The 28000-nt window shown below is 46.5% G+C and overlaps 1 protein-coding gene across 1 annotated transcript in view; it reads left to right on the top strand.

Moving 5' to 3' along the window:
- LOC138255404 (dedicator of cytokinesis protein 2-like) overlaps positions 1-28000 on the top strand; it is a 1984107-nt gene that overhangs the window by 426746 nt on the left and 1529361 nt on the right. Inside the window, exons 16-18 of the mRNA XM_069205837.1 lie at positions 2833-2905; positions 4337-4440; positions 14573-14762. Of these exons, the coding sequence (XP_069061938.1) occupies positions 2833-2905; positions 4337-4440; positions 14573-14762 (367 nt within the window). The remainder of the gene's footprint in view (positions 1-2832; positions 2906-4336; positions 4441-14572; positions 14763-28000) is intronic.

Raw genomic sequence — 28000 nt, 5'->3', positions numbered from 1 at the left:
TTGCTATTGTGTATATATATCTTGTGTATATTTCCTATCCTCTCACTGAGGGTACACTCTAAGATACTTTGGCATATTGTCATAAAAATAAAGTACCTTTATTTTTAGTATAACTGTGTATTGTGTTTTCTTATGATATTGTGCATATGACACTAAGTGGTACTGTAGTAGCTTCACACGTCTCCTAGTTCAGCCTAAGCTGCTCTGCTAAGCTACCATTATCTATCAGCCTAAGCTGCTAGACACCCTATACACTAATAAGGGATAACTGGGCCTGGTGCAAGGTGCAAGTACCCCTTGGTACTCACTACAAGCCAGGCCAGCCTCCTACAGTGGCGCTGTGTGTCTAATTTAAAGATGAGCACAAAAATAGCTTCCTATTGATTTAGTAAACATTAAAAATAACTAATACCTGCCACCTAAGCTGTTCTTAAAGCTTTAGGAGCATGGTGTAGTGTGACTTTCACACTTGCAGGAGTGTAATGGGTAATAGCAGTGTTGACGCGTTTATTGACAGCACCAGCAGGGGCAATGGCGTGGTGCAGGCTGCAGTGGCCTCTTGACTACAGCCCAGGTACTTTTTTTTTTTTTTTTTACAAATTAAGCGCTGCCGTCTGGGAGTCTTCTTGTACGGGGGGTTGACACCAAGAGTTAAAGGTGGCAGGGAGAGTTCACCTTGGTCTTCCTGCACAAGGAGTGGAGGAGTGACACCAAGGGGTAAAGTTTAAAGGTGGCAGGGAGAGGTCACAGGGGTCTTCCTGTACAAGGAGGGGGGGTGACACCGAGGGTTAAAGGTTAAGGGTGCAGGGTGCAGGGATAGCTCAAGGACGTCTTCCTGTACAAGGAGGGGAGGTGTGACACCGAGGGTTAAAGGTTAAGGGTGCAGGGTGCAGGGATAGCTCAAGGGGGTCTTCCTGTACAAGGAGGGGAGGTGTGATACCAAGGGTTAAAGGTTAAGGGTGGCAGGGAGAGGTCACAGGGGACTTCCTGTACAAGGAGGGGAGGTGTGACACCAAGGGTTAAAGGTTAAGGGTTGAGGGATAGCTCAAGGGGTTCTTCTTGTACAAGGAGGGGAGGTGTGACACTAAGGGTTAAAGGTTAAGGTTGCAGGTATAGCTCAAGGGGTTCTTCCTGTACAAGGAGGGGGGGTGACACCAAGGGTTAAAGGTTAGGGGTGCAGGGATAGCTCAAGCGGGTCTTCCTGTACAAGGAGGGGGGGTGACACCAAGGGTTAAAGGTTAAGGGTTCAGGGATAGCTCAAGGGGTTCTTCCTGTACAAGGAGGGGAGGTGTGACACCAAGGGTTAAAGGTTAAGGGTGGCAGGGATAGGTCACAGGGGACTTCCTGTACAAGGAGGGGGGTGACACCAAGGGTAAAAGGCGGCAGGGGGAGCTCCCAGTATTCAATAAAGACATCAAGGTTAGTCTGTGCTAGTTACCATGTTGGTCTCGTTTTACTCATTATATTTGTCTTCCTACTGCATTAGTTTGGGAATTGCTTAAACACTTTACTCATATCTTCACTTGCTTTGATCCATGGGTACCAGGGGAAAGTCTAGGATTTCTCTTTGAAACCAGCTTTAGTCAACAGGGCTCTAGATCACTAACTTTGTGGGTGGGTCATACCCTAAACTCTTCCTAGCACCAATGCAACCATGACGTTTCACCACTTGGAAGCCAACATGGTGATCCCGGTGCCAAGGACCTTCCATGAGCACCAGTATCTTCTTATCTGTGAGTATTAACACTTGAAACCAGCCCTCTTGTGGGCAGGGGTCTTGGACCTCTCTTACTGAGGCAGACCCATCACCCTGGGGCTCTGAGGATTACGTGGGAACTGGGAGTCTCCTGGGTGGATGGTCCCCCTGTGGAGTGCTCCTCGCACCCTCGCTGCAGCTGTAAGTTACACCTCTAATACTATGGAAGGCTGCTGGTAACATCTCCCAATCAGCTACTGTAATGTACTCCAAGGTCCAGCTCTCTCTCCCTGTTGGGCAATACCCAGATTTTGCAAAAGAAGGCAGGTAGACCACTAGTCGAGGCTTGCACCTACTGTACCTCAGGGTCAATAACTTGTAAACAGTGATTAAGTGAGTCTACCTATTAAATTAAGGCGAAATGAGTTCTTTTCTTAGTTTTTCAAGTTTTCTTTTTAATAACAATTGGTATTTCGATTAATCCATCAATACGAGTTGTTCAACAAAGTTACAAATGCAAGAGGTAGCCAACAGGTGTTTCGCCCCGCTAATTGTCTCAATAGCCTGGGGCCTTCTTAAGGCTCTTAATCAAGATACGTGGAATATTTCTCCCATATGTTCCATGTGGCTCATATCAAAGCAGAATCATATCCATGTGAAATATATCTGGTCCAGGGCTAAATCCCAAGAAGTGGGTTCTCTGGTGTGTCTCCCCATCAGCTAATGAGGTTACTGCCTATTGGAAGAGGCCGGGGGCAGAGGGGCTCTTTTGGTACCCACCAGCAAAGATCAGAGGGCTTCCCTGGTGCCCGTCAGAGGTGACACCCTCGCTGACGCTGCACTTGGATATCCTCATGGACGACAAGTAGTGCTCTACAAATCTATTGATTGATTGATTGACTATGAGGGTTTGAGACGCCAGGGTGGAAAGATCCCTTAGGGAGGACCCTGGGACAGAGTCATTAGGGAGTGGCTGATGGTTCCAGCTGCGGGTGTTTGACCCTTACAAGGTGGTATAAAAGTTGGTGGTAAGTCTGTGCCCCAGGAGGATGGACAGGGCAGCAGAGGCAGGAAACAGGGAACCATTCACTACTCAACAGGGTTACTTGAGACTTCACTTTTCCTTCCCCTTCCAGATCGGAGTTCCCATCGAAGACGTACACAGATGTCACTTGAGGTTCACCTTCAAGCACCGTTCCTCGGTTGACTGTAAGTATTTCTGGCCTCAAGGGGCGCAGTGAGCTGAATGTGGCTTCATGTGCTTCAAACCCCTAAACGTTTAAAAGAGCGCCCAGAATGTAATTGCGTATCTTGAACGTCATGAAAACAACCACAGAATTAGGGGTCTGATTTAGATGTTGGTGGATGAGTTACTCTGTCACAATACTGTCCCCCGAAATCTGAATCCCGTTACTATAGGATTTATATTTCGGCAAACCAGATATCCCTCACCGCTGTGACAAAGTGACCTGTCCGTCAAAATCTAAATCCGTGCCCAGGTGTTTTCAGTCCATGCTCCATCACAGATTCACAACGGGCAGTGTTATTAACATTGCCAGCGCAGCGAGGGATGTGGAGTCTTCGGTTGTCAAGAGGGTCAGGTTACACCCTGAAAGGGTGCACACCCTGCTATGAGACTCCCGCCCAAGAGGGACTGTAACCACGGGGCCACACAAAGTCAACAATGGTATGTAATGTGTATAATCTGCTTGGATTGTCGAGAATAGGGTGCAAGAGCTGATACAGGGCGTGCTGGGACTCCAACAATCCTGCGGCATCAGGCGTGCTGGGACTCCAACAATCCTGGGGCATCGGGCGTGCTGGGACTCCAGCAATCCTGGGGCATCGGGCGTGCTGGGACTCCAACAATCCTGGGGCATCGGGCGTGCTGGGACTCCAGCAATCCTGGGGCATCGGGCGTGCTGGGACTCCAACAATCCTGGGGCATCGAGCGTGCTGGGACTCCAACAATCCTGGGGCATCGGGCGTGCTGGGACTCCAACAATCCTGGGGCATCGGGCGTGCTGGGACTCCAACAATCCTGGGGCATCGGGCATGCTGGGAGTGTAAGAGTACTGGGGCATAAGGTAACGATAACTTCCTGTGCATGCCATGCACTGCTAATTACCCCAGATATTACATCACTTATGTCATCTTCTATGACATCATTCACTGTAACATTTTCAGTAAAATTATTGATGAGAAAATTGTGCATGGCGAGGGCGCGAGTTATAGTTATCATAGGGCACGAGGTATAGTTACTTGAACTCACTATAACTACTGAATTTCTTTGGTTTTGTGCGAGTAAATTCTGAGCCTAACTATAACATCCCTGTAAACTTTGTTCTTTAGTGAGCATATATACAAACACACACACCTGCACTCTCATTAGTGTGTTACTCTGGTGGTGGAACCTAGCTCTCATAGTGCAGCAGGTGCAGTGGCACCGGGGTCCTGCACCACAATAATAGCCCCTATTCCTATCTTGCATTAGGGCCCTCTCAGTCTGTGATTATAGAGGCGCTATGGCTCCTCGCGATGACACACTGTGACTCCTCCGCTCTTGCTATGTTGCTGGTCAAAGTGCTTTTGTGAAGGTGTTACAGCGCTAAGTGACAGCATTTTATCCTCCTTCCCCAGCCAAAGACAAAGGAGAGAAGAATTTTTCCATGGCTTTTGTGAAGCTTATGAGACCCGACGGAACAACACTGCAGGATGGTGAACACGACTTGGTGTTATACAAGGTAAAGCCCTCGCTGTGCCACAGCAGAAACAATATGGTGGAAGGAGCCTTGGCTTATAGGAAAGGCTTCACTGCACCACCGCACTGCTTACAAGGAGCTCAGACATGTAAGAAAGGCTTTGCAGCACCACATCACTGCTTACAAAGAGTCCAGACATGTAAGAAAGGCTTTGCTGCACCACAGCACTGCTTAAAAAGAGTCCAGACATGTAAGAAAGGGTTTGCTGAACCACAGCACTGCTTACAAAGAGTCCGGACATGTAAGAAAGGCTTCACTGCAACACAGCACTGCTTACAAGGAGCTCAGACATGTAAGAAAGTCTTCGCAGCACCACAGCACTGCTTACAAGGAGCTCAGACATGTAAGAAAGGCTTCGCAGCACCACAGCACTGCTTACAAAGAGTCCAGACATGTAAGAAAGGCTTCTCTGCACCAAAGCACTGCTTACAAGGAGCCCAGACATGTAAGAAAGGTTTCACTGCATCACCGCACTGCTTACAAGGAGCTCAGACATGTAAGAAAGGCTTCGCTGCACCACAGCACTGCTTACAAGGAGCTCAGACATGTAAGAAAGGCTTCTCTGCACCACGCACTGCTTACAAGGAGCTCAGACATGTAAGATAGGCTTCTCTGTACCAAAGCACTGCTTACAAGGAGCCCAGACATGTAAGAAAGGCTCTGCAGCACCACAGCACTGCTTACAAAGAGTCCAGTCATGTAAGAAAGGCTTCTCTGCACCAAAGCACTGCTTACAAGGAGCTCAGACATATAAGAAAGGTTTCACTGCATCACCGCACTGCTTACAAGGAGCTCAGACATGTAAGAAAGGCTTTGCAGCACCGCAGCACTGCTTACAAAGAGTCCAGACATGTAAGAAAGGCTTCTCTGCACCAAGCACTGCTTACAAGGAGCTCAGACATGTAAGAAAGGCTTCTCTGCACCAAAGCACTGCTTACAAGGAGCCCAGACATGTAAGAAAGGTTTCACTGCATCACCGCACTGCTTACAAGGAGCTCAGACATGTAAGAAAGGCTTCGCTGCACCACAGCACTGCTTACAAGGAGCTCAGACATGTAAGAAAGGCTTCTCTGCACCACGCACTGCTTACAAGGAGTCCAGACATGCAAGAAAGGCTTCACAGTACCACAGCACTGCTTACAAAGAGTCCAGACATGTAAGAAAGGCTTCGCAGCACCACAGCACTGCTTACAAAGAGTCCAGACATGTAAGAAAGGCTTTGCAGCACCGCAGCACTGCTTACAAAGAGTCCAGACATGCAAGAAAGGCTTCACAGTACCACAGCACTGCTTACAAAGAGTCCAGACATGTAAGAAAGGCTTCGCAGCACCACAGCACTGCTTACAAAGAGTCCAGACATGTAAGAAAGGCTTTGCAGCACCGCAGCACTGCTTACAAAGAGTCCAGACATGCAAGAAAGGCTTCACAGTACCACAGCACTGCTTACAAAGAGTCCAGACATGTAAGAAAGGCTTCACTGCAACACAGCACTGCTTACAAGGAGTCCAGACATGCAAGAAAGGCTTTGCAGCACCGCAGCACTGCTTACAAAGAGTCCAGACATGTAAGAAAGGCATCGCTGCACCACGCACTGCTTACAAGGAGTCCAGACATGTAAGAAAGGCTTTGCAGCACCACAGCACTGCTTACAAAGAGTCCAGACTTGTAAGAAAGGCTTTGCAGCACCACAGCACTGCTTACAAAGAGTCCAGACATGTAAGAAAGGCTTTGCAGCACCGCAGCACTGCTTACAAAGAGTCCAGACATGCAAGAAAGGCTTCACAGTACCACAGCACTGCTTACAAAGAGTCCAGACATGTAAGAAAGGCTTCACTGCAACACAGCACTGCTTACAAGGAGTCCAGACATGCAAGAAAGGCTTTGCAGCACCGCAGCACTGCTTACAAAGAGTCCAGACATGTAAGAAAGGCATCGCTGCACCACGCACTGCTTACAAGGAGTCCAGACATGTAAGAAAGGCTTTGCAGCACCACAGCACTGCTTACAAAGAGTCCAGACTTGTAAGAAAGGCTTTGCTGCACCACAGCATTGCTTACAAGGAGCTCAGACATGTAAGAAAGGCTTCTCTGCACCAAAGCGCTGCTTACAAGGAGCCCAGACATGTAAGAAAGGCTCTTCTACACCACAGCACTGCTTAGAAGGACTCCAGACATGTAGGAAAGGCTCTTCTACACCACAGCACTGCTTAGAAGGACTCCAGACATGTAGGAAAGGCTCTTCTACACCACAGCACTGCTTACAAGGACCCCGTACATGTAAGAAAGGCTCTGCTACACAACAGCACTGCTTACAAAGAGTCCAGACATGTAAGAAAGGCTCTTCTACACCAAAGCGCTGCTTACATGGAGCCCAGTCATGTAAGAAAGGCTCTTCTACACCACAGCACTGCTTAGAAGGACTCCAGACATGTAGGAAAGGCTCTTCTACACCAGAGCAGTGCTTTCAAGGACCCCAGACATGTAAGAAAGGCTCTGCTACACTATAGCGCAAACAATATTGTGTACAGAGGTTAGATGCGTAAGAAAGGCTGTGCTGCACCACAGCAGAAACAATATTGTGAAAGCAGCCTAGACATGTAAGAAAGGCTCTGCTGCACCACAGCACTGCTTAAAAGTAACAGCAAATGTACAAAGTAAAAGCCATGGTGAGCCACAGCAATGCTTAAAAAGAACATCATTAAATATGGAACCTAGATGTGTAACAAAGGTTCTACTGCACCACAGCACTGCTTACATGGAGCCCAGATATGTAAGAAATGCTTTGCTGCATCACAGCCCTGCTTAAAAGTAAAGGCGTGGCGACCAGAGCAAAGAAATAAACTAAAGTACATGGAGATCTGCAGCACTGCGCTCAAGGAAGAGCAGTGTGCGAGTTGCGTTGTGTTATGTTACGGAGATAGATTTGTAGAGCACACTGTCACCCTGGAGGCTATCCTGACAGTGAGCAGATTTAGGTCAGGGTACGCTGAGGGCCAAGTGGCACCACTCGAAAAGCCAAGTCTTCAGCATCTTGCAGAATTCAAGAAGTGAGGAGGAGGCTCCTATGCGTAGAGCAGGACGTCCATCCTTTAGGAGAGATGTAGGAGAAGGCTTGGCTGCCGGATCTGGTTTATTGCATGTGTGGGATGTGTCCAAGTAGGAGTCTGGACAAGCGAAGATGCCTGGAAGGTTTATAAAAGTAGATGTGATTGTTGAGGTATGGTGGGCCAGTGCTACGTAGTGCCTTGAAAGTGTGCAGGAGGAGTACGAATTGTGCGTATTTGCACACGGACAGCCAGTGAAGCTCCTTCTCCATTGTGATTTGAGTATGGCATAGGAGGTTGAGCGTGATTCTGGCCGCCAAGGTTTGAATAGTCTGCTGCCTTCTGGTGTTTTTTTTATTGATCCCAGTTTATAGGATGTTCCCGTAATCCAGCGTGCATTTGACAGGTACGTGTGTGGCAGTACTCCGGGGGCTGATTGGGGGCCATTTGAAAACCTTTCTCTGCACCTGCAGGGTATGGAGGCATGAGGTGGTGGCGGTGACGAGGGTAACGTAGGCAGCCATTTTGAGTTTATTGTTGATAAAGATACTGAGGTTCTTGGCATGGTTGGTGGTGGGGATTGGGGTCCCAGTTCTAATGTCCCCAGTTGGAGTCCCACATTGAAGTGCTCTTCCTTAAGATCATGATTTTGGTCTTGTCGGTGTTCAGCTACAGACAATAGTCTTCATCCAAAGGGTGATTTAAGTCATGCAGGAACTGAACTTGATAGGGGTACTAAGGCCCTGATTCTGACCTCCGCCGTCCGCCAAGGTATCGCCGACAAATGACCGCACCGCGGTCAAAAGACCGCGGCGGCCATTCTTACATTTCCGCTGGGCCGGCGGGCGCTCTCCAAAAGAGCGCCCGCCGGCCCAGCGGAAATGCCCCTGCAACGAGGACACCGGCTCAGAATTGAGCCGGCGTAGTTGCAGGGGTGCGACGGGTGCAGTTGCACCCGTCGCGTATTTCAGTGTCTGCAAAGCAGACACTGAAATACTTTGTGGGGCCCTCTTACGGGGGCCCCTGCAGTGCCCATGCCATTGGCATGGGCACTGCAGGGGCCCCCAGGGGCCCCGCGGCACCCCCTACCGCCATCCTGTTCATGGCGGGTTTCCCGCCATGAACAGGATGGCGGTAGGGGGTGTCTGAATCCCCATGGCGGCGGAGCGCGCTCCGCCGCCTTGGAGGATTCAATGGGGCAGCGGTAAACCGGCGGGAGACCGCCGGTTTACCCTTTCTGACCGCGGCTGAACCGCCGCGGTCAGAATGCCCTTGGGAGCACCGCCAGCCTGTTGGCGGTGCTCCCGTGGTCGGTGACCGCAGGGTCAGAATGACCCCCTAAGTGTCTTGTCAGTGAGGACAAGAACGCGTTGCATGTTTCTGGCACAGGAGATGACATTGATGTCTTGAGAGTGGATAATGCTGGCTAGAATGATCATTTATGCGTTGAAGAGGGTCGAGCTCAATGAGGATGCTTGCGGATGTCCACAGATGAGATTGCAGGCATCCAAGGTATGCAATGCCAGGATGACTGACTGGCTCCTTCCACTCTGGAAGGAGGAGATCCATCAGAGTGCGTGTCTTGAATTCCAATGTCATGCAGGCATTGGATGAGGATGTGGTGGGAAACCATGTCAAACCAGATGGTGAAGGCAGTTTCCGTACTCCAGGAGGATGGGGGTCGCTGTGTCTCCTCCTAGAGTGATGTAAAACACCACTGTCGACACTGGCGGCCCTCGTGGGGTAGCACGTACTGCACTCCGCTTTAATCACACCAACCTTTGTTGAAAATGGGTTGGAAAAGAGGGGGACCATCATTATATTTTTCTTTCTCTAGAGTCTTTTAAGGCTGCTGCTGAAATGTTTGAGCAAATCATGATTTTCTATGATGAAGATTTGTTTTTCCAAGAGCTGTTAATGTTAGACCATTGGCAGCAAGATGTGCCATCTGCATCTGAAAGGCCATCTCTGCCTTCTTCCCTCTAGGCTGTTTACCCCTAAAATAGCCAAGAAGAAACAAGACATGCAGTCAGGCACTGCATTTTATAAGCTTGCTAAGTGGCACACTATGTTACACTCAGTTGCTCCTGGCTTTTCAGCCATCAGCATGTTGCAATTTGGGGCTTGTAATTTTGCCATACTGTCATTATGTGCTCAAAACCCTACTGTGCAGAGGGCTGTTGGCTGGAATGCCAGAATTTGCCAAAAGCATTACAAGAAACATGTAGCCACTTCTCAGCTATGTTTTAAAATGTTACAGAAGTCTAATCCATTTCAACAATTCCTTGTTTCAGGTGTAACTTCACAAGTAAACCTGCTGAAATATATTGTGAGGTTTGCACCTTTCATTCACATCATGTATAAAACAAGCGTTGGCAATGCCAATTGTTTTGTAGTTTTTGTAGTCAAAAGTATTATACCAAGGTTAAAAAATGAGCAAAGGTGGAACATGGACAGAAGAAGAGCATCCTTCCCCAAAACAAACCATAAAGGGCAGGTAAAGTAGCAGAAGACATCACACGATTCACTTACACATACAGGACAAGCATGTAAACAGACACAAACATACAAGAGGCAGAAAACTCCGGAAATAAACAACCCAGCCTCTCGTAGAGTTACAACACATAAATGTACTCACGTAGGAGATGAGCCTAAGATGAGGTCAGATACCTAAGGGCTTTTCTATGAGAGTCTTGCATCGCCGGAGCGTCACTTTTAGTGACGCATCAGCGACGTGAGCCTCTCAACCATATTTATGAGGCCACGCAAAGACACTTTGCGTGGCATTGAAAGGCCTCATAGAAATGGAGCAAGGCAAGGCAGCGCAAGTCGCTGTGTTGCCTTACTCTGTGCCGAGGAGGCATTCCATGGGTGTTGCAGTGGGTGTTCCCGTGGAACACCCATGGATTTTGACGCTGCCCCACATTTACAAGAGGCTGTAAACCTGGGGACGCGTCAAAACCTTACGCCTCCCCAGGGGAGGTAGAACAAGGAATAACATCATTATTTCTCCTCGTTTTTGCTCTTTCTATGTGTGCTGCGGAAAGGCGAGGTAAACTGACCATCCTCCAACCTCTATCCTCCAATGAGGTAAACTCACCCTCTTCCAACCTCCATCCACCAATGAGGTAAACTCACTCTCCTCCAACCTCCAATGAGGTAAACTCACCCTCCTCCAACCTCCAATGAGCTAAACTCACCCTCCTCCAACCTCCATCCATCAATGAGGTAAACTCACCCTCCTCCAATCTCCATCCTCTGAGGTAAATAGACACGCCTCCAACTTTCACCCACCATCACGTAAAGTGCCTTCCCTAGCCTCCCCCCTCCTATAACCAGCTCCTGTTGTCAGCGGTGTTCTGGATCAAGCTTCATGAAGCCTAATTACTGCTGCATCTGTCATTGTACGCCAGATAGGCTGCAGAGGGTCACAGAGGCAGCCCCAGTGAAGACCCTCAGGAGCCCCCATGACTCCTGTGATCAACGTCCGCAGGTGCATCCTAGGTAAGTGGCACAGCCACTGTCATTGGCCGTAGGGCAGGTATAGACCTGAGTCCACAGGCTGCTGTTTGGACTGTAGGAATATTCATGGTTCAGTGATCCCTGCAGGCCTCTGGGCTCTGGTGCAACTGCACCTGACGCGCTGGTGGAAGCTACGCCCCTGTCCTGGGTTTGTATCCTTGAAGGAGGGCAGAGTGGGAATATAGCTGTTTGAGACTGTACTAAGGGCCTCATTACAACCTTGGTGGAGGGGTGTCCTCCATTACAAATGTGATGGATATCCTGTCCGTTGTATTACGACCTCCATAGAATACAATGGGATCATAATACAACAGATGGGATAGCCGTCACATTTGATGGGATCATAATACAGCAGACAGGATATCCGTCACATTTGATGGAATCATAATACTGCAGAGGGGATATCCGTCACATTTAATGGGATCATAATACAGCAGACGGGATATCCGTCACATTTGATGGGATCATAATATAGCAGACGGGATATCCATCTCATGTGATGGGATCATAAATCTGCAGACGGCATATCCGTCACATTTGATGGGATCATAATACAGCAGACGAGAAATTGTCATATTTTATGGGATCATAATACAGGAGGAGGGATATCCATCACATTTGATGGGATCATAATACTTCAGACTGGATATCCGTCACATTTGATGGGATCATAATACTGCAGACGGGATATCTGTCACATTTGATGGGATCATAATACAGGAGACGAGATATTGTCATATTTGATGGGATCATAATACAGCAGACAGGATATCCGTCACATTTGATGGGATCATAATACAGCAGACGGGATATCCGTCACATTTGATGGGATCATAATACTGCAGGCAGGATATCCGTCACATTTTATGGGATCATAATACAGCAGACGAGATATTGTCATATTTGATGGGATCATAATACAGCAGGCGGGATATCCGTCACATTTGATGGGATCATAATACTGCAGACTGGATATCCGTCACATTTGATGGGATCATAATACAGGAGGCGAGATATCGTCATATTTGATGGGATCATAATACAGCAGACAGGATATCCGTCACATTTGATGGGATCATAATACAGCAAATGGGATATCAGTCACATTTGATGGGATCATAATACTGCAGGCAGGATATCTGTCACATTTGATGGGATCATAATACAGCAGATGAGATATTGTCATATTTGATGGGATCATAATACACAAGACGAGATATACTTCACATTTGATGGGATCATAATACTGCAGATGGGATATCCATCACATTTGATGAGATCATAATACAGCAGACGGATATCCGTCAGTTTTGATGGGATCATAATACAGCAGACAGGATATCCGTCACATTTGTGATGAAGGAAACCACTCTGTTAAGGTCGTAATAAGGCCCTCAGTCATGACGTGGTTTACAAGGACCCCTCAGGGGCCGGAGCGGACGGACGTGGAAGGCGAAGCGCCGCCGGCTTGTGCATTGCACCACGATTTGTAGATGTGCTAATTGTGAAAAGAAGAATGCACTGTGTGTTTTATCCTGGGGTACACCCTGCAAAAGGTATTGTTTGATGTTTTAAACACTGGAAGAAGCAGAGGACTGTAAATGTTTATTCTACATCACAGGCCACAGTGAAGGGAAGGCAGACCTGCCCCTTATAGAGACGCCCCTCAGCCCCCACATACATGGTCAGTGATGAGACTCATCCGTGTTGTTGGAACCTGCACACGTCAGGGCGCGTGCGCCACAAATGTCCAGCTCCTAGGGGTCAGCAGCAGACCTCAGAGCTGGACAAGGAGCCACAGCCATTGGGGGTGGTGCAAGGGAGGAATATTTCAAAAAATGTGAGCAGCAATTTCTGTTCGGAAAAAAATCACAAAATGTTAACACTGTAAAGATTGAGTAAAGTAATCTCCCAACGCAACAAGGAGTTTTAAAATAAAAAAGAGGCAACATGGAAATGTGAGCAGCTTGCCAGTCTTGTAAAAAGCACAGATTGGATTCTTCAGCTTTAATGTTTCTTTAATAAACATAAAATACAGTAGTCAAATCACCTGTGTGATAAGAATAATCCCATCAGTACCTATAGCGCCCAGGCCCCAATCTAAGTCACTCACATGGATGCACTAGTGAAACCAGCCTTGTGATAAAAATAATCCCAGCAGTTCTTAATGTACCCAGGCCCCAATCTAAATCACAAACTGCGGACACAGTAGTGAAACCACTCTTGTGATGAGAATAATCCCATCAGTATTTATAGTGCCCAGGCCCAGTCTAAATCATTCACTGCGGACGCCCCTGTGATAAGAATAATCCCATTGGTTCTTATAGTTACAAGGCCCAGCCTAAATCACTCACTGCGGATGCAGTAGTGAAACCACCCTTGTGATAAGAATAATCCAAGCAGTACTTAAAGTGCCCAGGGCCAGCCTAAATCACTCACATGGATGCACTAGTGAAACACCTTTGTGATAAGAATAATCCCAGCAGATGTTATAGTGCCCAGACCCAGCCTAAATCACTCACTGTCAACGCAGTAGTGAAACCACCCTTGTGATAAGAATAAACTCAGCAGTGCCTATAGTGCCCAGGACCAGCCTAAGTCACTCACTGCAGACGCAGTGGTGAAACCACCCTTGTGAGAAGAATACTCCCGGCAGTGCCTACAGTGTCCAGACCCAGCCTAAAGCACTTCACTCTTCAGTGCCCCCTAGAACGCAGACTCAGATATTGTCACCTTGCCGTGTCCCTCCGGTGGTTGGCTGTGAATGTGGACAATAAGTGGTTCTCCATGACAAACCCACTGTCCCTTGGTCACCAGAGTGGTGCCGTGCCAGGGTCTGCCAGGCTGTGCCAGGGTGTGCCAGGCTGTGCCAGAGTAGACACCACCCTACTGCTGCAGTAGGAGTCTCCTTCGTCTGCAGACCAAGCTGCCTGCTTTTATTCCCGCTTCTCTGCATGATAGTGCCTGTCCAGTCTGTGATCCAGACTCCATCCGAAGAAATTCTAGGATAGGCAAATTACTCCATGCTTGTCTCAATCCTCTGCCACTCTCAGGGCTCAGAAGGGCCTTCACTAGTACAGATCACACAACAGTGTTTAATCTTCCACAACGTATTATATGTCCTAACAAGAGATTGTGTATTACCCAACTCCTAGGTCTTTTTGTTAGTTCTTAATTAGACTGCCACACAGCACCTTCTCATGCACCCAGAGAAGTACTGAGCCGGCGTACCCACAGTTTGCCAGTCTGGTATGTTGCATACATGGAAGGGGTTTCCACCCGTTGGGATGCCTTAAAAGTCCTGATTAGAGGGCTCATTACTTTTCAGAATTTAGAACTGACGGCTGTCTTCCTGGGTTTTCTAGTTGAGGCTTCTCCAATGTCAGTCCTGGAGGGCCAGATCCATGCCAGATTTTTAAGATAACTATATTTATCTAGAAGTGGATATGCCGACAATGGCGGACCGTGCTCTAGTCTATGCCCTGACCAACAACTCCTGTGATAATGCTCCTCAGCGTGCTTCATTGATGGGTCTCTTTGTCCTTACAGGGTGACAGCAGAAAGCTCGAGGACGCCAGCTCTTACCTGAGTCTGCCATCTACCAAAAGCCTCCTTGAGGTCAAACAGATCTCAGGATCCTCTCTGAGATTGAGTGGGAACCAGGCAGCCATGGGAGTGTGCACGAGGGACAGCTTCCAGATCTACACCCTGGTCAGCTCCACCAAACTCACCCAGAATGGTCAGTATCACCCCTTGGCCCTCTTTCCAGGTCAGCAGGTGAGGCTTAAGGTCTGTAGTGACTACCAGGCATGAGCGGTGCATAAGCCAAAGTCTGGAAATCCACATTGTCACAGCGTCTCAAGGTGAACCACCAGCAGAAGTGGCCCTGGTTCTGTCCATGCTGTTTGCAATGTGATCGACAAACAAGAGAGAGAGTGATAGATATTAGAAACAGGGAGAAGGACAGAGAGAGAAAGAGAGAAAGTAAAGAGGGAGAGAGAGAGAGAAGGTGATTAAAGAGAGTGAAAGCAAAGAGAGAGAGATAGAAAGAGAGAGAGCAATGCATGGAGGGTGTGTTAGAGAAAGTGAATGTGCGAAATAATGAGTGTGAAGTGTTTTATTTGTTTAAAGGGGTTTATGCTGAAATCCACTTAAAATGAAAAGTACAAACATCTGCAAGTATTTTATGAAGAAATATCCCTAGAGACAGAAGAGGCATTTCATGATATTCCCTCATCACTGCAAGTGTCAATTTGGGGAACCATTGTCACTACAAATGGAGCACTTTGAAACCACTGTTACTACATGTGGAGTACCTTTAAACCACTGTCACTACATGTGGAGTACCTTGAAACCACTGTCGCAACACGTGGAGTACCTTCAAACCACTGTCACTACAAGTGACATACCTTCAAACCATTGTCACTACAAGTGGAGTACTTTCAAACCACTGTTGCTACAAGTGAAGTACCTTGAAACCACTGTCACTCCAAGTGGAGTACCTTGAAACCACTGTTGCTACAAGTGGAGTACCTTGAAACCACTGTCGCTACAAGTGAAGTACCTTGAAACTACTGTCATTGCAAGTGGAGTACCTTCAAACCACTGTCACTAAAAGTGAAGTACCTTGAAACCACTGTCACTTCAAGTGGAGTACCTTCAAACCACTGTCTCTACAATGGGAGTACCTTGAAAACCCTGTCACTACAAGTGGAGTACCTTGAAACCACTGTCACTACAAGTGGAGTACCTTGAAACCGCTGTCACTCCAAGTGGAGTACCTTGAAACCACTGTTGATACAAGTGAAGTACCGTGAAACCACTCTCACTACAATTGGAGTACCTTGAAATCACCATCACTGCATGAGGAGTACTTTGAAACCACCATCACTCTGAGTACCTTGAAACCACTGTCACTCCAAGTGGAGTACCGTGAAACCACTGTTGCTACAAGTGCAGTACCTTGAAACCATTGTCACTACAAGTGGAGTAACTTCAAAACACTGTCACTCCAAGTGGAGTACCTTGAAACCACTGTTGCTACAAGTGGAGCACCTTGAAACCACAGTCACTACAAGTGGAGTACTTTGAAACCACCGTTGCTAAAAGTGGAATACCTTGAAACCACTGTCAATACAAGTGGAGTACTTTGGAACTACTGTCGCTACAAGTGGAGTACCTTGAAACCACTGTCACTATAAGTGGAGTAGCTTGAAACCACTGGCACTCCAAGTGGAGTACCTTGAAACCACTGTTGCTACAAGTGGAATAGGTTGAAATCACTGTCACTACAAGTGGAATACTTTCAAACCACTGTTGCTACAAGTGGAGTACCTTGAAAACACTGTCACTACAAGTGGAGTACCTTTTTACTGTTGCCACAAGTGGAGTACCTTAAAACCACCATCACTCCGAGTATCTTGAAACCACTGTTGCTACACGTGTACCTTGAAACCATAGTCACTACAAGTGGAGTACCTTGAAACCAAGTGGAGTACCTTGAAACCACTGTTGCTACAAGTGGAGCACCTTGAAACCACTGTCAGTAGAAGTGGAGTACTTTGAAACCACTGTTGCAACAAGTGGAATACCTGGAAACCATTGTCACTACAAGTGAAGTACTTTGGAACTTCTGTCGCTACAAGTGGAGTACCTTGAAACCACTGTCACTATAAGTGGAGTAGCTTGAACCCACTGGCACTCTAAGTGGAGTACCTTGAAACCACTGGTGCTACAAGTGGAATACGTTGAAACCACTGTCACTACAAGTGGAGTACTTTGAAACGAGTGTCGCTACAAGTGGAGTACCTTGAAAACACTGTCACTGCAAGTGGAGTACCTTGAAACCACTGTCACGCTATGTGGAGTACCATAAAACCACTGATGCTACAAGTGGAGTACCTTGAAACTACTGTCACTACAAGTGGAGTACCTTGAAACCACTGTCGCTTCAAGTGGAGTACCCTGAAACCACTGTCACTACAAGTGGAGTACCTTGAAGCCACTGTCACTAAAAGTGGAGTACTTTGAAACCACTGTCGCTACAACTGGAGTACCTTGAAACCACTTTCGCTACAAGTTGAGTACCTTGAAATCACAGTCACTACAAGTGGAGTACCTTGAAACCACTGTTGCTACAAGTGGAGTACCTTGAAACCACTGTTGCTACAAGAGGAGTACCGTAAAATAACTGTCACTACAAGTGGAGTACCTTGAAACCACTGTCACTCCAAGTAGGGTACCTTGAAACCACTGTTGCTACAAGTGGAGTACCTTGAAACCACTGTTGCTACAAGAGGAGTACCTTAAAATCACTGTCACTACAAGTGGAGCACTTTGAAACCACTGTTGGTACAAGTGGAGTACCTTGAAACCACTGTCACTCCAAGTGGGGTACCTTGAAACCACTGTTGCTACAAGTGGAGTACCTTGAAAGCACTGTCGTTACAAGTGGTGTACCTTGAAACCACTGTCGCTACAAGCGGAGTACCTTAAAACCACTGTCGCTAAGAGTGGAGCACCTTGAAGCCACTGTCATTCCAAGTGGAGTAACTTGAAACCACTGTCACTACAAGTGGAGTACCTTGAAACCACTCTCAGTACAAGTGGAGAACCTTGAAACCACCATCACTGCAAGTGGAGTACCTTGAAACTGCCTTCACTCTGACTACCTTGAAACCACTGTCGCTGCAAGTTGAGTACCTTGAAACCACAGTCACTCCAATTAGAGTACTTTGAAACTAATATCACTATAAGTGGAGTACCTTGAAACCAGTGTCACTACAAGTGGAGTACCTTGAAACCACTGTCACTGCAAGTGGAGTACCTTGAAACCACCATCACTTCAAGTGGAGTACCTTGAAACCACAGTCACTCTGAGTACCTTGAAACCACTGTTGCTACAAGTGGAATACCTTGAAAGCACTGTCACTACAAGTGGAGTACCTTAAAACCACTGTCGCTTCAAGTTGAGTACCTTGAAGCCACTGTCGCTATAAGTGGAGTACCTTGAAACCATTGTCACTCCAAGTGGAGCACCTTGAAACCACTATGACTCCAAGTGGAGAACTTTGAAACCATGGTACCTCTGAGTACCTGGAAACCATTGTCAGTACAAGTGGAGTACTTTGAAACCACTGTCACTCCATGTGAAGTACCTTGAAACCACTATCACTGCAAGTGGTGTACTTTGAAACCACTGTCACTCTGAGTACCTTGAAACAATTGCCACTACAAATGGAGTACCTTGAAAACACTGTCACTCCAAGTGGAGTACTTTGAAACCACTGGTACTACAAGTGAAGTACCTTGAAATCACTGTTACTCCAAGTTAAGTATCTTGAAACCACTACAAGTGCAGTACCTTGAAACCGCTGTCGCTTCAAGCAGAGTACCTTGAAACCATTGTGACTCCAAGTAGAGTACCTTGAAACCACTGTCACTCCAAGTGGAGTACCTTGAAACCCCTGTCACTACAAGTGGAGTCCCTTGAAACGACCGTCACTGCAAGTGGAGTACCTTGAAACCACAGTCACTGCAATTTGAGTACCTTGAAACCACTGATACTCCAATGGAGTACCTTTAATTCACTCTCACTGGAAGTGGAGTACCTTGAAACCACCTTCACTCCAAGTGGAGTTCCTTGAAACCACTGTCACTGAAAGTGGAGTACCTTAAAACCACTGTCACTGCAAGTGGAGTACCTTGAAACCACCATCACTGCAAGTGGAGTACTTTGAAACCACTATCACTCCAAGTGGAGCACATTGAAACCACTGTCACTCTGTGTACCTTGAAACCATTGCCACTACAAATGGAGTACCTTGAAACCGCTGTCACTCCAAGTGGAGTACTTTGAAACCACTGTACTACAAGTGAAGTACCTTGAAATCACTGTTATTCCTAGTTAAGTATCTTGAAACCACTACAAGTGCAGTACCTTGAAACCACTGTTGCTTCAAGTGGAGTACCTTGAAACCATTGTCATTCAAAGTGAAGTACCTTGAAACCACTGTCACTCCAAGTGGAGTACCTTGAAACCCCTGTCACTACAAGTGGAGACCCTAGAAACCACCGTCACTGCAAGTGGAGTACCTTGAAACCATTGTCACTACAATTTGAGTACCTTGAAACCACTGATACTCCCATGGAGTACCTTTAATTCACTCTCACTGCAAGTGGAGTACCTTGAAACCACCTTCACTCCAAGTAGAGTACCTTGAAACCACTGTTGCTAGAAGTGGAGTACCTTGAAACCACTGTTGCTACAAGTGGAGTACCTTGCAACCACTGTCACTCCAAGTGGAGTACCTTGAAACCCCTGTCACTACAGTGGAGTTCCTAGAAATCACTGTCACTGCAAGTGGAGTACCTTGAAACCACTGTCACTGCAATTTGAGTACCTTGAATTCTCTCTCACTGCAAGTGGAATACCTTGAAACCACCTTCACTCCAAGTAGAGTACCTTGAAACCACTGTTGCTAGAAGTGGAGTACCTTGAAACCACTGTCGCTACAAGTGGAGTACCTGGAAACCACTGTCACTCCAAAAGGAGCACCTTGAAACCACTATGACTCCAAGTGGAGCACTTTGACACCACCATACCTCTGAGTACCTGGAAACCATTGTCACCATAAGTGGAATACTTTGAAACCACTGTCACTCCACGTGAAGTACCTTGAAACCACTATCTCTGCAACTGGAGTACTTTGAAACCACTGTCACTCCATGTGGAGCACTTTGGAACCACTGTCACTCTGAGTACCTTGAAACCATTGCCACAACAAATGGAGTACCTTGAAACCACTGTCACTCCAAGTGGAGTACTTTGAAACCACTGGTACTACAAGTGAAGTACCTTGAAATCACTGTTACTCCAAGTTAAGTATCTTGAAACCACTACAAGTGCAGTACCTTGAAACCACTGTTGCTACAAGAGGAGTACCTTAAAATCACTGTCACTACAAGTGGAGTACTTTGAAACCACTGTTGGTACAAGTGGAGTACCTTGAAACCACTGTCACTCCAAGTGGGGTACCTTGAAACCACTGTTGCTACAAGTGGAGTACCTTGAAAGCACTGTCGTTACAAGTGGAGTACCTTGAAACCACTGTCGCTACAAGCGGAGTACCTTGAAACCACTGTCGCTACAAGTGGAGCACCTTGAAGCCACTGTCACTCCAAGTGGAGTAACTTGAAACCACTGTCACTACAAGTGGAGTACCTTGAAACCACTCTCAGTACAAGTGGAGAACCTTGAAACCACCATCACTGCAAGTGGAGTACCTTGAAACTGCCTTCACTCTGACTACCTTGAAACCACTGTCGCTACAAGTTGAGTACCTTGAAACCACAGTCACTCCAATTAGAGTACTTTGAAACTAATATCACTATAAGTGGAGTACCTTGAAACCAGTGTCACTACAAGTGGAGAACCTTGAAACCACTGTCACTGCAAGTGGAGTACCTTGAAACCACCATCACTTCAAGTGGAGTACCTTGAAACCACAGTCACTCTGAGTACCTTGAAACCACTGTTGCTACAAGTGGAATACCTTGAAAGCACTGTCACTACAAGTGGAGTACCTTAAAACCACTGTCACTCCAAGTGGAGCACCTTGAAACCACTATGACTCCAAGTGGAGCACTTTGAAACCATGGTACCTCTGAGTACATGGAAACCATTGTCAGTACAAGTGGAGTACTTTGAAACCACTGTCACTCCATGTGAAGTACCTTGAAACCACTACCACTGCAAGTGGTGTACTTTGAAACCACTGTCACTCTGAGTACCTTGAAACAATTGCCACTACAAATGGAGTACCTTAAAAACACTGTCACTCCAAGTGGAGTACTTTGAAACCACTGGTACTACAAGTGAAGTACCTTGAAATCACTGTTACTCCAAGTTAAATATCTTGAAACCACTACAAGTGCAGTACCTTGAAACCGCTGTCGCTTCAAGCAGAGTACCTTGAAACCATTGTGACTCCAAGTAGAGTACCTTGAAACCACTGTCACTCCAAGTGGAGTACCTTGAAACCCCTGTCACTACAAGTGGAGTCCCTGAAACCACAATCACTGCAAGTGGAGTACCTTGAAACCACCGTCACTGCAATTTGAGTACCTTGAAACCACTGATACTCCAATGGAGTACCTTTAATTCACTCTCACTGGAAGTGGAGTACCTTGAAACCACCTTCACTCCAAGTGGAGTTCCTTGAAACCACCGTCACTGAAAGTGGAGTACCTTAAAACCACTGTCACTGCAAGTGGAGTACCTTGAAACCACCATCACTGCAAGTGGAGTACTTTGAAACCACTATCACTCCAAGTGGAGCACATTGAAACCACTGTCACTCTGTGTACCTTGAAACCATTGCCACTACAAATGGAGTACCTTGAAACCGCTGTCACTCCAAGTGGAGTACTTTGAAACCACTGTACTACAAGTGAAGTACCTTGAAATCACTGTTATTCCTATTTAAGTATCTTGAAACCACTACAAGTGCAGTACCTTGAAACCACTGTTGCTTCAAGTGGAGTACCTTGAAACCATTGTCACTCCAAGTGAAGTACCTTGAAACCACTGTCACTCCAAGTGGAGTACCTTGAAACCCCTGTCACTACAAGTGGAGACCCTAGAAACCACCGTCACTGCAAGTGGAGTACCTTGAAACCACTGTCACTACAATTTGAGTACCTTGAAACCACTGATACTCCCATGGAGTACCTTTAATTCACTCTCACTGCAAGTGGAGTACCTTGAAACCACCTTCACTCCAAGTAGAGTACCTTGAAACCACTGTTGCTAGAAGTGGAGTACCTTGAAACCACTGTTGCTACAAGTGGAGTACCTTGCAACCACTGTCACTCCAAGTGGAGTACCTTGAAACCCCTGTCACTACAGTGGAGTTCCTAGAAATCACTGTCACTGCAAGTGGAGTACCTTGAAACCACTGTCACTGCAATTTGAGTACCTTGAATTCTCTCTCACTGCAAGTGGAATACCTTGAAACCACCTTCACTCCAAGTAGAGTACCTTGAAACCACTGTTGCTAGAAGTGGAGTATCTTGAAACCACTGTCGCTACAAGTGGAGTACCTGGAAACCACTGTCACTCCAAAAGGAGCACCTTGAAACCACTATGACTCCAAGTGGAGCACTTTGACACCACCATACCTCTGAGTACCTGGAAACCATTGTCACCATAAGTGGAATACTTTGAAACCACTGTCACTCCACGTGAAGTACCTTGAAACCACTATCTCTGCAACTGGAGTACTTTGAAACCACTGTCACTCCATGTGGAGCACTTTGGAACCACTGTCACTCTGAGTACCTTGAAACCATTGCCTTTACAAATGGAGTACCTTGAAACCACTGTCACTCCAAGTGGAGTACTTTGAAACCACTGGTACTACAAGTGAAGTACCTTGAAATCACTGTTACTCCAAGTTAAGTATCTTGAAACCACTACAAGTGCAGTACCTTGAAACCACTGTTGCTTCAAGTGGAGTACCTTGAAACCATTGTCACTCCAAGTGGAGTACCTTGAAACCACTGTCGCTACAAGTGGAGTACCTGGAAACCACTGTCACTCCAAAAGGAGCACCTTGAAACCACTATGACTCCAAGTGGAGCACTTTGACACCACCATACCTCTGAGTACCTGGAAACCATTGTCACCATAAGTGGAATACTTTGAAACCACTGTCACTCCACGTGAAGTACCTTGAAACCACTATCTCTGCAACTGGAGTACTTTGAAACCACTGTCACTCCATGTGGAGCACTTTGGAACCACTGTCACTCTGAGTACCTTGAAACCATTGCCACTACAAATGGAGTACCTTGAAACCACTGTCACTCCAAGTGGAGTACTTTGAAACCACTGGTACTACAAGTGAAGTACCTTGAAATCACTGTTACTCCAAGTTAAGTATCTTGAAACCACTACAAGTGCAGTACCTTGAAACCACTGTTGCTACAAGAGGAGTACCTTAAAATCACTGTCACTACAAGTGGAGTACTTTGAAACCACTGTTGGTACAAGTGGAGTACCTTGAAACCACTGTCACTCCAAGTGGGGTACCTTGAAACCACTGTTGCTACAAGTGGAGTACCTTGAAAGCACTGTCGTTACAAGTGGAGTACCTTGAAACCACTGTCGCTACAAGCGGAGTACCTTGAAACCACTGTCGCTACAAGTGGAGCACCTTGAAGCCACTGTCACTCCAAAAGGAGCACCTTGAAACCACTATGACTCCAAGTGGAGCACTTTGACACCACCATACCTCTGAGTACCTGGAAACCATTGTCACCATAAGTGGAATACTTTGAAACCACTGTCACTCCACGTGAAGTACCTTGAAACCACTATCTCTGCAACTGGAGTACTTTGAAACCACTGTCACTCCATGTGGAGCACTTTGGAACCACTGTCACTCTGAGTACCTTGAAACCATTGCCACAACAAATGGAGTACCTTGAAACCACTGTCACTCCAAGTGGAGTACTTTGAAACCACTGGTACTACAAGTGAAGTACCTTGAAATCACTGTTACTCCAAGTTAAGTATCTTGAAACCACTACAAGTGCAGTACCTTGAAACCACTGTTGCTACAAGAGGAGTACCTTAAAATCACTGTCACTACAAGTGGAGTACTTTGAAACCACTGTTGGTACAAGTGGAGTACCTTGAAACCACTGTCACTCCAAGTGGGGTACCTTGAAACCACTGTTGCTACAAGTGGAGTACCTTGAAAGCACTGTCGTTACAAGTGGAGTACCTTGAAACCACTGTCGCTACAAGCGGAGTACCTTGAAACCACTGTCGCTACAAGTGGAGCACCTTGAAGCCACTGTCACTCCAAGTGGAGTAACTTGAAACCACTGTCACTACAAGTGGAGTACCTTGAAACCACTCTCAGTACAAGTGGAGAACCTTGAAACCACCATCACTGCAAGTGGAGTACCTTGAAACTGCCTTCACTCTGACTACCTTGAAACCACTGTCGCTACAAGTTGAGTACCTTGAAACCACAGTCACTCCAATTAGAGTACTTTGAAACTAATATCACTATAAGTGGAGTACCTTGAAACCAGTGTCACTACAAGTGGAGAACCTTGAAACCACTGTCACTGCAAGTGGAGTACCTTGAAACCACCATCACTTCAAGTGGAGTACCTTGAAACCACAGTCACTCTGAGTACCTTGAAACCACTGTTGCTACAAGTGGAATACCTTGAAAGCACTGTCACTACAAGTGGAGTACCTTAAAACCACTGTCACTCCAAGTGGAGCACCTTGAAACCACTATGACTCCAAGTGGAGCACTTTGAAACCATGGTACCTCTGAGTACATGGAAACCATTGTCAGTACAAGTGGAGTACTTTGAAACCACTGTCACTCCATGTGAAGTACCTTGAAACCACTACCACTGCAAGTGGTGTACTTTGAAACCACTGTCACTCTGAGTACCTTGAAACAATTGCCACTACAAATGGAGTACCTTAAAAACACTGTCACTCCAAGTGGAGTACTTTGAAACCACTGGTACTACAAGTGAAGTACCTTGAAATCACTGTTACTCCAAGTTAAATATCTTGAAACCACTACAAGTGCAGTACCTTGAAACCGCTGTCGCTTCAAGCAGAGTACCTTGAAACCATTGTGACTCCAAGTAGAGTACCTTGAAACCACTGTCACTCCAAGTGGAGTACCTTGAAACCCCTGTCACTACAAGTGGAGTCCCTGAAACCACAATCACTGCAAGTGGAGTACCTTGAAACCACCGTCACTGCAATTTGAGTACCTTGAAACCACTGATACTCCAATGGAGTACCTTTAATTCACTCTCACTGGAAGTGGAGTACCTTGAAACCACCTTCACTCCAAGTGGAGTTCCTTGAAACCACCGTCACTGAAAGTGGAGTACCTTAAAACCACTGTCACTGCAAGTGGAGTACCTTGAAACCACCATCACTGCAAGTGGAGTACTTTGAAACCACTATCACTCCAAGTGGAGCACATTGAAACCACTGTCACTCTGTGTACCTTGAAACCATTGCCACTACAAATGGAGTACCTTGAAACCGCTGTCACTCCAAGTGGAGTACTTTGAAACCACTGTACTACAAGTGAAGTACCTTGAAATCACTGTTATTCCTATTTAAGTATCTTGAAACCACTACAAGTGCAGTACCTTGAAACCACTGTTGCTTCAAGTGGAGTACCTTGAAACCATTGTCACTCCAAGTGAAGTACCTTGAAACCACTGTCACTCCAAGTGGAGTACCTTGAAACCCCTGTCACTACAAGTGGAGACCCTAGAAACCACCGTCACTGCAAGTGGAGTACCTTGAAACCACTGTCACTACAATTTGAGTACCTTGAAACCACTGATACTCCCATGGAGTACCTTTAATTCACTCTCACTGCAAGTGGAGTACCTTGAAACCACCTTCACTCCAAGTAGAGTACCTTGAAACCACTGTTGCTAGAAGTGGAGTACCTTGAAACCACTGTTGCTACAAGTGGAGTACCTTGCAACCACTGTCACTCCAAGTGGAGTACCTTGAAACCCCTGTCACTACAGTGGAGTTCCTAGAAATCACTGTCACTGCAAGTGGAGTACCTTGAAACCACTGTCACTGCAATTTGAGTACCTTGAATTCTCTCTCACTGCAAGTGGAATACCTTGAAACCACCTTCACTCCAAGTAGAGTACCTTGAAACCACTGTTGCTAGAAGTGGAGTATCTTGAAACCACTGTCGCTACAAGTGGAGTACCTGGAAACCACTGTCACTCCAAAAGGAGCACCTTGAAACCACTATGACTCCAAGTGGAGCACTTTGACACCACCATACCTCTGAGTACCTGGAAACCATTGTCACCATAAGTGGAATACTTTGAAACCACTGTCACTCCACGTGAAGTACCTTGAAACCACTATCTCTGCAACTGGAGTACTTTGAAACCACTGTCACTCCATGTGGAGCACTTTGGAACCACTGTCACTCTGAGTACCTTGAAACCATTGCCTTTACAAATGGAGTACCTTGAAACCACTGTCACTCCAAGTGGAGTACTTTGAAACCACTGGTACTACAAGTGAAGTACCTTGAAATCACTGTTACTCCAAGTTAAGTATCTTGAAACCACTACAAGTGCAGTACCTTGAAACCACTGTTGCTTCAAGTGGAGTACCTTGAAACCATTGTCACTCCAAGTGGAGTACCTTGAAACCACTGTCGCTACAAGTGGAGTACCTGGAAACCACTGTCACTCCAAAAGGAGCACCTTGAAACCACTATGACTCCAAGTGGAGCACTTTGACACCACCATACCTCTGAGTACCTGGAAACCATTGTCACCATAAGTGGAATACTTTGAAACCACTGTCACTCCACGTGAAGTACCTTGAAACCACTATCTCTGCAACTGGAGTACTTTGAAACCACTGTCACTCCATGTGGAGCACTTTGGAACCACTGTCACTCTGAGTACCTTGAAACCATTGCCACTACAAATGGAGTACCTTGAAACCACTGTCACTCCAAGTGGAGTACTTTGAAACCACTGGTACTACAAGTGAAGTACCTTGAAATCACTGTTACTCCAAGTTAAGTATCTTGAAACCACTACAAGTGCAGTACCTTGAAACCACTGTTGCTACAAGAGGAGTACCTTAAAATCACTGTCACTACAAGTGGAGTACTTTGAAACCACTGTTGGTACAAGTGGAGTACCTTGAAACCACTGTCACTCCAAGTGGGGTACCTTGAAACCACTGTTGCTACAAGTGGAGTACCTTGAAAGCACTGTCGTTACAAGTGGAGTACCTTGAAACCACTGTCGCTACAAGCGGAGTACCTTGAAACCACTGTCGCTACAAGTGGAGCACCTTGAAGCCACTGTCACTCCAAGTGGAGTAACTTGAAACCACTGTCACTACAAGTGGAGTACCTTGAAACCACTGTCGCTACAAGTGGAGAACCTTGAAACCACCATCACTGCAAGTGGAGTACCTTGAAACTGCCTTCACTCTGACTACCTTGAAACCACTGTCGCTACAAGTTGAGTACCTTGAAACCACAGTCACTCCAATTAGAGTACTTTGAAACTAATATCACTATAAGTGGAGTACCTTGAAACCAGTGTCACTACAAGTGGAGAACCTTGAAACCACTGTCACTGCAAGTGGAGTACCTTGAAACCACCATCACTTCAAGTGGAGTACCTTGAAACCACAGTCACTCTGAGTACCTTGAAACCACTGTTGCTACAAGTGGAATACCTTGAAAGCACTGTCACTACAAGTGGAGTACCTTAAAACCACTGTCGCTTCAAGTTGAGTACCTTGAAGCCACTGTCGCTACAAGTGGAGTACCTTGAAACCACTGTCACTCCAAGTGGAGCACCTTGAAACCACTATGACTCCAAGTGGAGCACTTTGAAACCATGGTACCTCTGAGTACCTGGAAACCATTGTCAGTACAAGTGGAGTACTTTGAAACCACTGTCACTCCATGTGAAGTACCTTGAAACCACTACCACTGCAAGTGGTGTACTTTGAAACCACTGTCACTCTGAGTACCTTGAAACAATTGCCACTACAAATGGAGTACCTTGAAAACACTGTCACTCCAAGTGGAGTACTTTGAAACCACTGGTACTACAAGTGAAGTACCTTGAAATCACTGTTACTCCAAGTTAAGTATCTTGAAACCACTACAAGTGCAGTACCTTGAAACCGCTGTCGCTTCAAGCAGAGTACCTTGAAACCATTGTGACTCCAAGTAGAGTACCTTGAAACCACTGTCACTCCAAGTGGAGTACCTTGAAACCCCTGTCACTACAAGTGGAGTCCCTTGAAACGACCGTCACTGCAAGTGGAGTACCTTGAAACCACAGTCACTGCAATTTGAGTACCTTGAAACCACTGATACTCCAATGGAGTACCTTTAATTC

The sequence above is a fragment of the Pleurodeles waltl genome, chromosome 1_1 (genome assembly GCF_031143425.1).
Source record: "Pleurodeles waltl isolate 20211129_DDA chromosome 1_1, aPleWal1.hap1.20221129, whole genome shotgun sequence".
Taxonomy (NCBI): Eukaryota; Metazoa; Chordata; class Amphibia; order Caudata; family Salamandridae; genus Pleurodeles; species Pleurodeles waltl.
Note: the sequence above shows the minus strand (reverse complement) of the source record. Positions and strands in the feature narration are given on the sequence as shown.